Source organism: Passer domesticus, chromosome 5 (assembly GCF_036417665.1).
Source record: "Passer domesticus isolate bPasDom1 chromosome 5, bPasDom1.hap1, whole genome shotgun sequence".
Lineage (NCBI taxonomy): Eukaryota > Metazoa > Chordata > Aves > Passeriformes > Passeridae > Passer > Passer domesticus.
In genome coordinates this window covers 75,243,687-75,257,184 of record NC_087478.1, presented here as the reverse complement: position 1 = coordinate 75,257,184, position 13,498 = coordinate 75,243,687, and the positions used below count along the sequence as shown (strand labels likewise).

The 13,498-nt window shown below is 46.5% G+C and overlaps 1 protein-coding gene across 1 annotated transcript; it reads right to left on the bottom strand.

Moving 5' to 3' along the window:
- Nucleotides 1–7,310: 7,310 nt before the first annotated feature.
- PKDREJ (polycystin family receptor for egg jelly) lies at nucleotides 7,311–13,469 on the bottom strand. The gene has a single exon (XM_064421110.1). The coding sequence runs from the start codon at nucleotides 13,452–13,454 to the stop codon at nucleotides 7,488–7,490; it is 5,967 nt and encodes a 1,988-aa protein (XP_064277180.1). The 5' UTR covers nucleotides 13,455–13,469; the 3' UTR covers nucleotides 7,311–7,487.
- Nucleotides 13,470–13,498: the final 29 nt, after the last annotated feature.

The window sequence follows — 13,498 nt, the reverse complement described above, 5'->3', positions numbered from 1 at the left end:
CCAATATTTTTTCTTTTTTGCTTTTAATGAACTAAAATGGCTTGCAGAGGAATCCAACAGCTGCTAACCGTAGCACAAGGTAAGAGGCAGAACTGCAGCACCAGCAGAAACGCAGGGCTGAGATGAGGGACCTGCACATCCCTCTTTTGGTGACAGTAAGCTGCTATTTCTGCTTGCCCGACAGAGTGAAACTGAATCCTCAGAGACATCTGCTGACAAGGTGAACTAGGGGCAAGGTGAAGCAGAGCTGGGACTACTTGTCATCTACTCTTCCAGAAGAACAGGGAGATCCTCAGGGGCAACAGAGGCTTCATGACAGACATCCAATTCAGAAAGTCCTGAAACCTAATTTTGGAAATAATCTCCCTTACCTCATCACTCCTTTACTACCAGCCTTTCCACAGCCATTCCTGGCATTTCAGTAGCACAGAATTCTTCAGATGTAACACAGATGGGGCTGGACACTGCATTTATAAATAAATTCACCTTGAGAACACCTTAGGAAGCTATTTTTTCACAAATTGTATGACCCTTAGATATGATGTGTTTTCCCTACCTCACAGGGATGATTGAGAGCATTTAATTAACTCAAGTGCTTTCAGATTTGTCAGCCAGTCGTACAGCACGTACATACCACCCCTTTCTCCCTGTACATTGTAATTCAGATTTCTCACACTATGAGCTAACTCAGCTAAAAAGTCTGCTTTTTGAACCCTGCATTTTAGGATTGCCAGCCAGGTCCCCCTGACATACCTAACTTTACTTCTGCAGGTACCCAGCAGCAACACCAACACACCCACTTGACAGAACGAGATTCAGATCAACACTTGTATGCAATTTTTGTAATCAGTCTTCCTTAAAAAGGAGAAATCATTAACCCCAAAGAAGTAGAGTATGGAAAGCCACTTGAATCAAATTTACTATAATACTTTTTCTTTAAAACAGTGCAAAACACCAAGAACCACAACAACAAAAAAGAAGTATTTATGGCAGTGAGGGTCATAGACTTTGGAATCAATATGTCCTGATCCCAAGTTAAAATAACAGCCCTGGGTTCAGAGCTGAAGTACGTTAGATATAGAAACACCTGCTCTCTCACAGACCATTGGCATGTAGAACAGAATCTGTTCAATGCCTACCACTGGGAAGGAATGATATCTATGTACAAACACATTTTTGGCTATGCCAGTTGAAAAGCATATGATCCTGCCTGCAAGGCACAGATGAATTTATGATGCTTTCCATCTTGCTCCCAGCTTACAAGTCACTGGTAGCAGCTGTACCAAGTTTTATTTCACTGGGAACATCATTTGTCCTGAGAGTTTGTCTACACATCAGCACTTGGGAAAGTTAAGGTTCCTAACTAAAGGTGTAAGGTCAATGAATGCACAGATTTCAGAGGGAATGCTCCCATTCAGAAGTAAAGTTTGCTATACAACAAAGCTATTTCTCTCTGAATAAAGATATTTAATGTCAAGTTTATGCATGTGCTTCACACCTTTAGTCTAAATTGCCAAGCAGACAAGTCCCGAGATGCACTTTCTCACAAAGAGTCACTTCCAAAAAGTTCCTTTGCTTTGAATAACCATGGCTTTATGCCATAAACCCAGCTGAGCCAGACAAAGGTTTGTCACATTGGTCAGCTCATTGGTTTGGCACTACATGCCATCTTAGCAGGATGTGACAGTGTGCCAGGTGTTTGTCTGCCCTCCAGACACGTGAAGCAGAGTGAGAACTCATTTCTCTCTAGCAAACCAGCAGCAGCATAAAAAACCTCTTGAGGAGAATGTCTAGGGCACTAATCCCTTCTTAATAATGACAGACAAATCTGTGGCCACCAGCAGCCCAAACCATCACCAGGTGCTACCATTATTTTATTTTTTTTTTTTACCTTGGAATGTTCTGAAGCAGCACCACTTCCCAGTAACACATCACAAGTCTGTCTGGCTGACACATGCTGAACAGGTCTTTGACAACAGCTTGTCTAGAACTGAATTCTGCCCAAGCTCTTTCCACTCTGACTGGAAGCCACAGGGTATTTTAACACATCTTTACTTGACACACATGCCCAGCTCTTCTGGAAAGAACTCAGTTATCCACATGCCTGGGTAACCACTGAACTAACACACTCTACAGAAGCCTGCTAGGTCAAGCCTAGAGTGCTGCAGGATGTGTGTGAGGTTGGCTCACATGTCCTGACAAAAGGTGAAGCACACAGATTTCAGTGCCATAGTAAGGAAATAACTGCAGTAAAAGAAAGGCACGGGTTAGGTAGTGCTGAAAGAGTGTTTCTCCATGCTGTCTGCAACTGACACCTGATATAGACATGGGGAAATGGCTCTCAGTCCAGTTCTCTGGAGACTCCTAAAGACTTCAGGGCAATTCTGATTGGAACACTCTGCTAAGAGGCCTGGAAGGCATGCCAGAAATCATAAATCACCTTTAAATTGTCAGGGTCAGTGGCAAAGTAGTAGCACAGATAAGTAATCTGATTTTCTTTGCTTCAAACCTCATTAGCACAAGTATTTACAATGCATAGGTTAAGCCCTGCTTAATACTCCACAGGAGACTCCTGTATTTCTGAGTCACTGATAAACTAGAGAAACCATACAAGAAACAAAGTACCTATAAACAGATACAGACTTTGATTTGAAAGGCTGTCAGATAAAACCAACATTGACACACCCTTAATCCTCTCCTACAAAATCCTTGTTTCTTTTACCTGCCAGGATTTTCCTGCAGCATTCACTGTTGATGACAATAATCTATTAAAATATTCACAGCTTGATTTTCTACAGGGAGGAGTGCTCTCTAGAAGGGCAATTCATACCCTGGCATGTGCCAGTGTTTGGTGTGACAGATATTTAAACACCCTTCAGCACCAGCAACTTGCTTTCTTCAGAAAAGCAATCTGCTGCTTAATTGATAAGCAGTAGATAAAACAGCAAAACCTTCTGACTTGCTGGTTAATCCCCAGGTGAACAACTTTCTTCCTCCTGCTCCTTCGTGCCACAGCCCTGCAGGCATGTTCAGGTCACCTGTGGCTGCCTCCCTGCTCTTCCTTTGAGGTGACTTACCTTGGCTTCAGCAGGAATTAGCCCAGGACTGCAATTTCACAAGGCGTGAACAGTCAGAACTTTCATTCTGACTCACTCTCCCAAAGATCACTTGATTGAATTAAACCTTGATTTGTTGCAGCACCCTTTTCCCCCAGGCTGGGGGGTTGTGCTGGCATTCCATGCTTTCCCTGCTGGGAAGGAACAGAGATCCCTGCAGGCTTCTCTAGCCACAGAGCAGGGCCCAAGCCCCGCTCCTGAACAGCTTCCATGGATTCCCCATGGCAGCAGCAGGATAAACAGTCTAGGTGGTCACAGATGTGGAAGTCACTGTGTTTTCTGAACAGCTGTAGGGACAGAGAAGTAACACAGACAGGAAAATCAACCCCCTGCCTTAGGTAAAAAGGCTTTCTGAACACACAATGAATCTCAAAAAGTCATCTGTACCTAAGATCCACGATTTAACAAAGCTGAGAAACCAACACTCAACAAAAACTAAGCCCAAGTGCCCCTTACTCAGAGATGCCTGCTCTAAATTAGGCAGCATTTAGTAAGAATCTTAAATTAGGTGGGAATGTAAAGGTTCACACGGGAAGGCTGCACAAGTCATCATCTACCCGTAACACAAGAAATCCAAACACTGAAGTGTTGCTGAAGTGATCATCAGTTCTAGATCACAGAACTGTTATTGTCTGCCAAAATGGAAAAACCAGACCCGAGGTCAGATTTCATTAAATCTCCTTCTGGTTCAACCACAATAAAAAAAAAAAAATCAACCTACAGCAATAGTAACCCTCTGTTCTGAACTCATTTTGTCTCCCTTCCAAACTGCAGCTCCCTATTAGAAATTAGTTACATTAACAGCCATAGTGGGGAAGAGCAAGTTGAACTATTAATATATCAGTGATGACCATTACTTTTTAAGTTGTCCTTAAAAAAATTAAGTGCAGGGCCACACCTGTACCACTGAAAATATCAGCTTGGTTCAGCACAACCTAAACTTAGTGCAATACTTTCCAATAGAGTCTAAAAATAGGAACACCAAGATTTTGTGGAAATACAGGATAAGAGACTAACACAGTATTTCAGGAAACAAGACACTGCCATTTGACATAATTCTGGAAGGAAGAAATACAGCTCCAGTGATTAATCTCCCTACAGAAAGCAAAGTTGGGACCATAAGGAAAGACTCAGCCCCATGACATGGGGTTGCATGTGACAATGTCCATGCTGTGGAGCCGGTGCCCACTTTCTCCTGTGATCAGGAAGATGTTCCGCATTAACATACCTGGGAAAGGGAATTTTTTCCAATAAAGCATGACTGCAGTTCTCAGTTTGTTAGGACTGAGCTCGAGTTGGGGACTGCAGAATGAAGAAAAAAAAAAAACCAAAACCAAAAACAAACAAACAAACAAACAAACAAAAACCACCACACCAAAAACCAAAACAAACAAACAAACAAAAAAAAACTATCCAGAAGGAAAAACAAACAAAACTCCCAGAGGGGTGAGGGTATGGGTTGAAGAGGGCCAGCTTCAAGAAAGACTTTGCTTCCCAACTAGTACTTGGATTATTTTGCCTAAAAAAACATGCTGCACTTCTTTCAACACCTGATGCATCAAACAGGTATCAGGGCACATATACAAGAACCACTTCAATAATTCTCTGCAGGACACAGAGAAATAAGTGTTCTTAGACAGCTGAAGACCTGTTTTACCACTGAGTGCCAGGCCATTCCTTCTGTGCATGCTCTGTACCCTGCACATCTGTTCTCCAGAGGGTCTGTACTTAGGCTCTTTCCTTCCAGAAGTTTCTTTTGGACAAATTTACTTCTCTATTCACCACAGGTAAACAGACAAAAATGGCTTTTTCTCATATGTAATCATGGCTGGAGATGTGTGGATCCTAGAATTCACTAAAACCAGAGTGAACTGCTCCTCCTGGGTCACATGCTAGGAAGGCAGACACATAAAATTTTAAGTTCTGACTTTCTACCCAAGCAGCTCAAAATCCACTAAGAACTGGCAGCATCCTCAACATGTCACAGATATTTAATAAACGTTTCTTTGGCTTTAGATCTCCATCTGTCCAGCACACACAGACAGGTCTGATTAAGATTTCATTGAGATCCAAAAAGAAAGTGTGGGCTCAGAGTAGAGCTAATTAAGCAGCAAAGCTGATGGGGCTTTGACAGAAATTGTATGTTGCCCATGCTTTTCAAAGTTTTTCAGAGAGCTGGCTGTAGGTCTAGGTAGATAAGACTTAAAAATGCTGTTTGATGCCAGATTTAAATGTGTGCTTCCCTTCTGCACATGCACATTGCTCCGAGCATGGTTAATGAGTAATTACTTCACTCATGTTGGGGAAATTATGACAAAATGAAGGAACAGCTGGGGGAGAAGACGTAGTGCTAATTTATTATGGCCTGTAGTTAAAAGCAGACTTCAAAGGAGGCAGCATGGTTCAGGTGTTAAATGGGCAGCAAAAAAAGAAAACAGAAAGAGCAGATGAAAATGTGTTCTGTTCACCAGGCTCTGACAAAAGGAGCAAAAAACACTTGTCAATCCTTGCTTTTTCCAGGCCTGGACTAAAGAACAAAGAAGCCCAAACCATTGAAGCCACAGAGATAACCCATTCCTTTCTTAATCCAAATCTCAGGTTTTGCCTATCTATTGGGAATTCTGGGGCTTTTTACACCTTTTTTGGTGTAGTGATTTTTGTAGTAGTAAAAACACTGATTTAGTCAACAGATCAGTGCAAAGGTGATGCACAGGCTAGAGAGCTTGGTATCTCAACCAGCCTGGGGAGCACATCTCCATTACAAGTCCCCAGCAGAATCCAAGTATTTTCCTACAACTCTCACCAAACAAAAACCATCTTTGGTCTGAACAACCTCAGACTGCTGCATCTGGGCAGAACAAAACTTTCAAGGGAGACTTCGTCTGGCTTTTGACATGACCTTGTCATACTTGCAGAGATCACAGACTCTGTTTGAGGCAAGACACAAAGTGAGACAAGGTACCACTAATGCTTTCATTGAAACAGCTTCTTTGACCTTCATTTACACGGGAAGTTATTGCATGAGGAAAATATTTCTGGTATGGGAACCAGAGGCATGAAGGTCTTAAATTTTGTTTACATAAAGGATGCCATTTCAGCTGTACGAATACAGTTACATATCCTCACTAACTCCTAGTGCACAGATCCACTGCTTTGTGGTGCCTGGAGCTGAAGGCAGTGGCCTCGGGAACCGTGAGTGTCGCCCGGCCAGCTCCGGTTCCCCCTCCCCTGCCTCACGTTCCCTGCCCGGCTCCCCTTTGAACAATTCCCGCTTCCCAGCTCCCCAGGCTCTCCCTAGGTCCCCCTTTCCACCCCACGCGGCCCTCCCAGCTCCTTTCGCCCCGGTCTCCCGTTCCTCGGTCCCCTCCTCAGCTCCCTCTGCTCCCCGATTCCCGGTTCCTGTGTCTCTGCGCCCCGCACACCCTCAACCCCGCCATTTCCCGCTCCTATTTGCCTCCCGGTTCCCGTTTCCCGCCGGCTCCAGCTCCCTCCGGCGCCCACTGCACCCAGTTCCCGGGGCTGCCCCTTTCCCAGCTCCCGTTCCCGGTTCCTTTCCCCGCTCCCGCTCCCCCTCACGCCGCGCCCCCCGAGCCACTTCCGGGCCTCCCTGAAGGGGCAGGGGCGCCGCGCGGCCGGCAGGGGGCGCTGTGCGCCCGCAACGCGCCCCGCTTTCCCTCAGTCCCTGCCCCGGCTGTGGGGGACACGCCGCGTCCCCAGCGTGTCCCCAGCCCTCGGGATGGACACACAGGTGTCCCCAGCGTGTCCCCAGCCCTCGGGATGGACACACAGGTGTCCCCAGCGTGTCCCCACTAGGTCCCAGCGTGTCCCCAGCCCTAGGAATGGACACACAGGCCTTCCCGGTGCTCGGGATGGACACCCAGGCGTTCCCCGCGTGTCTCCAGCCCTCAGGATGGACACGCCGTGTCCCCAGCCCTCGGGACGGACACCCAGGCGTTCCCGGTGCTCGGGATGGACACGCCGGCGTTTCCAGCCCTCAGGGTCTGTTTTGCTCTGACATCAGCATGTGCCCAGCCAGAGGTGAGAGCCATGCTCGGCTGGCTCCTTGGGGATCTTCTCTGCGAGCTGGGCAGAGGAGTTGATACTGTGAGATGCAAGGTCATGCTTAGCCACAGAATTTGGGAGGGAGAAGTATTTTGAAAGCAGCTTCTACTCAGGGACTGGCTATAATGAAACTGTTGTCATTCCCAGTGGAATATGCAAAATTTAATAGCAGTGATAAAAAGACAAGGTGATGGATGAAACCTTTCATGAAAATAAGTGCATTTATGTAATTTTTGCCCTTCTCAGCATGTTTGCTTTAATAAGCTTCCAAATGCTGATATTGCTTAGTGCCTGGGACATCAGCAAGTTTCAGGAGCCTCTCTGAGTTTCTTCAGCTGAGTTAATCTCCACATGCTTTTCCTGAGTTACCCATCTGATGTCTTCAGTGTATCTTGGACGCATTGTGCTCATAGCTGAGAAAAGTAAGGACTTCAGAATTGAATTGAAAAACACGTTCTGAAGAAAGGAGGTTCCAGACGCTATGAGCCACTCTCGGGAAGTCTGGTAGCCGTAGGACAAACCATAGAGCACAATGAAGAAGGATGAGAGCACAGTTATGGTCAGAACCAGGCCCCAGGCCAGAGGGACACACCACCACCACAGCAAGGGCTCACTGTCCGGGATCTTGCGAAGCTGCCTGATGGTAGCGCTTAGTCTCCTTCCTTTGGAAAAGATGCCCCCTTCTAGGACATTGGAACTTGACTTCTGGGACCTTTTGCCCACCTGAGGGGAATTCACAGTTGTCTCCTCCTCTGTGTCAATTACATTTGCATCTTTTTCAGATATTATGCAATTATTCCAGTACCTAGAATCTACCTTTGGGTACATCTTAGTCACAACAGGAGGAGGATCCTTCTGGGAATACTTAAATAAGGTAATTATTAACATTTCCACAGGGAGGGTAAGCAAAGCACATTCAATTCCTACTGCTATTGATCTCAAATACCTCAGGTATATTGGAGCTTCGTCATTCTTTTCAGCATTAAAGAACATAATGTTAACAAGCAACGTGAATAATAGTACTGCTAAAAATGTAGACAACCTTTGGAACCTGGTGAAACCCCCAGCGATGACAGGAGCAAAAATTGAGAGCCATAGATGGTACTCTGTCAGTCTCCTGTTAAAATTAATAAGAAAATAGTCGAATTTGGGTAAAGGTGTCTGGGTGTCTGTGACAGAAAATTTCCAAGTTCGTGAGGGATTGTTTTTGTCAAGGCAAAGCCATTTTCTGCACAGAAAGAACCAGACCTTCCTGGTGGACATGTCCTCAACTTCAGCTCTGCTTAAGAACCAGGTTGGAGATGCGCCATCGTTATTGAGCATGACCTTGAAGGAACGAATATCTCCCAAATTTTTCGAAGTAGTTATCAGAAAGCAGTCAATGCTTCCCCGCCGGAAAGCTGGAGAAGGCTGGTGCCACAAACAGCGGAATTTACTCCTGCCATACTGGCCGATGAGCTGCAGAAACACCTCTGCTTTGGTCCCAGCATTCCAGCGACTGCCTGTGTACAACGTGACCAAAAAGGTCCCTTCGTCAGAGGCCTCATTGTCTGGCAAAACGATAATGTACTTGATCTCCCTCTCAATCCTGTCTCTTCTTATAGCCCAGCAGCACAAAAGCAAGAAGACGACAAAAATTAAGAGCACTGTTACGAGGGTCAGTGGGTTTTTAGGTATGTCTGCTATCAGGTTTCTCCCCAGATCTACTGTGTTGGGAAGAACTATTACTTTGGCTGCCAGGAACTTGATGCTGGGTGCAGGAAGGGCTGGCACACTCCTGCGACTCCGCATGGCGGGGATACAGATACAGTGTACCTTCTCCCAGTTGGTCAAGGGACCAATCACACATGGGTCTCTGCTCCACTCACTTCCAACCCCATTCAGAAATAGGCACTGGTCATTAAAAATGTATATGCTCACCACTTTCTGGTTTGGGTACCTTAAGATATAGTGTGTCTCCAAGACAACAGAGATGTTCTGAGTGTCTACACCATTTTTCTGCGCTAGGGTTGTCAGCAGGTCCTTTGGGAGACAGACTATATAGGGACCTGTAACGCTACAGTCAGCAATGATTGTCTCATTTCCATTTGCAACTGTTGGCATGTTGTGAAAAGCAGAAAATGAGGCCACGGGCTGAGCGTCAGTAAGATTAGTACCTTCAAATATCAGCACCTTGAAAGTAACTTTTAATTTTGTCATGATCTGGAAGTATACGCTCGTGGCAGTGTGATTGATCTCAAAATTAAATCCTCCAATTGTGTAAGCTTCTGTTTTATCGGGTCCCATTAATAAATTAAAAGTTGCAACTCCACCTTTCCTGGCAAGAAAAATGTCTGCTCTTTCAGGCATGATTGGAACTAGATCGTCATTAGCCTTAGTCTCTGCCACTTTAAACCCCATGACCATTGATATAATATCTGATGTGTAATCTAACCATGGGAAAGGGCTCTCATCAAATTCAAAAATGGCAGTGGAAAACACAGTATCCGGGGCAGCTCCTGAATCATTTACTTTTCCCAGCATTGGATAAAAACAATTGTGGCAGGTGTCTGTGGCAGGCAAATAATTTGAAATGTTCCAAGCTTCTTTTTTCTTCAGAGTGATATTCCAGTGTCCAGTTTCTATCAGAGTTTCTATTTCTTCAGGGACTTTTCCCCAGAAAACTACATCTGTTACACCTTCCATGATGGAGAAAACATGTTGAATTCCATTTTCACTGACATTCTTGAGATGCAGGACATCACCGCTTAGGACATTGGACAAGCATCTTAGTATTCCACTGGTCTGAATTTCTGCTCCCTCAGACCAATTGGTCTGAGTCCTCTGTCTCTTCAGAATTCCTGTTACTTCTGTCAGTTTCCCAATGGCAAGGTCTTGTGACATAGCATGCATTTTTTCAACTGCCTCTGTGAGTTCAGAAATAACAGCCACTACTTGGTTGACTTCCATGATGCTATTTACTGAAATATTCAAGGCTGCTTTAACCACAGTTTCCCGAAACTGAGCCTGAGGGAGCAGGACAGTTGGTGTTTTTTTAATACAGTTTAAGAGTGAGGCTGCAAGATAAACCAAATAACCAGCTCTAAGACGATCCCCAATCTGCTGGGCAGATGTTGACATGCTTAAACGGCTTGCTGAAGCCAGCAGTTCATGAAACACAGCCGGAAGGGATCGAGTGCTAAGTGGGTTCCTCACATAGGCACGCAAACTCACCTGGGTGAAAGACCCGAATGAGTCACGCACTTGAACATAAAGTATCAAACGGTACCAACGAGAGGGCAGTCCAAGTGGGAGAAAAGATGGAGGAGTTTTAGGCTCAGAACCAAAGTACAGAATTGTGCCAAATGTGTTTTCCACCACAGAACTTACTGTGGTAGTTTGGGGTACGTTGGAAGCTACTATCACTTTATATGTCAGAGGTAAATGGCTGTCAGAAAATCCTCTACACTTAACAACAAATTTTGTCTGAAAGGCAAACCCGTAGCGGGGTCTGATGTTACACCTGCCGGCTTCAGGTGGACTATTTATCGCAAAGGGTTTTTTGAAGGATGCAGACCTACCATCCCAGGTAGTTACGCTTAAGCGAAGTACATAGGATTCATATGCAGGCTTCGTGAAAGTCAGAGCATGTATAGACAGGTAAGCCCCAAACCTCCCCGTTGATGTTTTGGAATCCCAATCAAAATTAATTTCTTTAGAGCTGTCTGAAAAAAGGGACCAGTAATATAGTGGCTTGTTGCTCGGTTTACAGTTTGAGCATTTTCCAGATATGGCAAATCTCTCTGTTGGAATTAGACTCCTACCACAGTTTTCAATGCATTTCACGTCCAGAATGAGTGGAGGGCCAGGATCTATCTCTACAACTTGATCAGCATAAGCCTTCCTTGTGCCCTTTTGAATCTCCAGGCGAAAGTAGTATAAGGTGCTTCCTGGGAGGGATTCTGGTGGTACTGTTTGAATGGGACCTGAGGGTGTTATCCATCTCAAATCCTTCTGGAGTGGATGGCATCTGTTTTTCGGTTTGAATTTCATGGTTCGATAGTCTGCCGAGTCTTTAGTGCAGTACCAAGTAAATAGCAGTGGTCCTTCCTGTGAATCAGGATCAGAGGATCCAGAGCCATCAAGAGTCCATCTCTCAGAAAAACCCACTGTGCGGACTGAGCCTCCTGAGATATTTACCACTAGATCAGCTCTCTCAATCTGAACATAAATCATATCACGGGCATTGAGGACTGTTGAGGTCCTAATTAGGGATACCTCAGCAGTGAAATAAAACAGATACAACCCATAATCTAAAGTATTAGCGGGAATAGTCAAATGTATCATTTTTACACCAAACATACTAGAAGTGTTTACTGGCTTTGACCAGTCCGGCTCAGTTTTTGTGTCCCTAGCAGGATAGACTTCCCATGAAGGCTTGATAGAGTAGCCAATGTGGCAGTCTACGTGCAACCTGACAAAGAGGAAAAATTCTAATGCCCTTTTCTTGTACAAGATAATGGATCTGGGATCAGGTCTCTGAATCCAACACCTGAGTATCCTACATTCTCTTTGCTCACAAGCCACTGGTGCTTCTATGGTTTTTGCAGTACGGCTGTTGACCCTGACACTTAAAAGAGCCGATGTAGGTGCACTGCTGGCGCAGTTCACTTTTGCCACAAACCCCGTGTATTTCTCTGCATCAAAGGGTAAAGCAGAGCGACGGACAAAACGCGTGACATTTTTTACATGGTCGCTGTATGTGTACGTGCTGCTCTGGACAACGTGATCTTTTTTTGTGCCAAAAAGCTGCAGATAGAAGGTCCACTCGCACTGTAGCATCGGATGTTGTGCAGGGATAAACCACACTAAATAACTAAAGTTCTGCAGAAAAGAAGGATGGCCACTGCTGAAAACGTGGACGTCAAGGTCTCTTTCTGCCAGTGACCTCATCAAAGCCCTCTTCTGATTCATGTAAAGGTACATTTTGAATTTGTACCACTGTAAGGCCAGAAACTCTATGGTGAGTAAGTAGGAGAGTTCCTTGTATTGGTAGAACACAGTGTATGTGTTAGGGCAATCTGTGGAAAAAGTGCTGTTGTTGTCTTTAGATGTGTAAAATGTTCCCTGCTTGTACCTGAAAATGTAAGTGCTGCTGTTGGTCTTCCCTGGACAAAGGCTGACATGTATGGGAGTTTCTTTGCCAGCAGTTAAGCTCAGGGTACCATTGAGCAGGTGCAGTTGCCCCGTCAATTCCTCAAACCCCTTTCCATCAACATGGAAGTAAACGCTGGCCACCACTCTCTCATCCAGGCTCTGAGGTGTAGAAATGGCACAGAAGTTGCTCGGCAGTGTAAATGAACTGTAGGAGCAGAGCCAACCTCCTACAGCCTGTGTGTCCACCAGTCTGTAGGCAAGTGTACTCAGGGTAAGGGGCTGAAGCCACCAGGATAAGCTGAGGGGCTGCTGAGGAACACTAAGGAGCTTGGAGCTGATACTGAGGACATGCACCAAGTCAGGCTCCACCTCGAGAGAGAGGTTGAGGCTTACGTGTGGCATCTGCTCAATACTGACCAAAGCAACGTGGATGCCGGGGTGCCGGTATCGCACAGTCAAGCGGTAGCTGTAGTAGGTGGCACAGGTCTGTTGCAACTCAGCTGTTGGATAGACAGCAGGGGATGTTGTGTCCTGGTGCTCACTGCTGGGAAGGAGAAGGGTGGAGGGGACACCTCCCCGGCTGCTGAAGCGGTACTGCCAGCCAGCACTCTTGAGGCGGGCACACCAGCCCAGCTCCACGGGCTGCCACACTTGGATAACGCGTGTCTGCGGCCGGAGCACGAACAGCCGCAAATCCTGCTCCGCGATCTCGACGCTCACGTTGCGGTGAAAGCACTCGGGCGCAGCGCAGGAGGCAGACGAGCACTGCACTATAAGAAGGCTGGAGGCCCCGGGCGAGGGAGCTTCTGTCTGCAGTACCACCTGGCCTGACCAGCGTGAGATGTTCCTCACAGAGGCCGAGTTCAGGTACCAGAGGCAGCAAGGTGGGGATGCTGGCTGCCCCTCCTCCCCCTCTACATCCAGCCCTGCTCCTGGGGCGGGCTGGTACTGCAGGGTCACGGTGCTGTTCCACAGGCACGACACCCTGTGCTCGTTGTCCTGCCGCTGGAAGACTTGGCCGTGAGGGCCCGGGCAGCTGACCCGCAGGGGTGACGGCTGGAGACGGACAGGGGACGCCGCCGAGCCCCGGCGGCAGCAGGCGAGCAGCTGCAGGAGGAGGAGGAGGAGGAGCGCGGCCATCGCGGCCAGAGGGCACGGGGCGGAGGACGCGCGGCCTGCCGGAG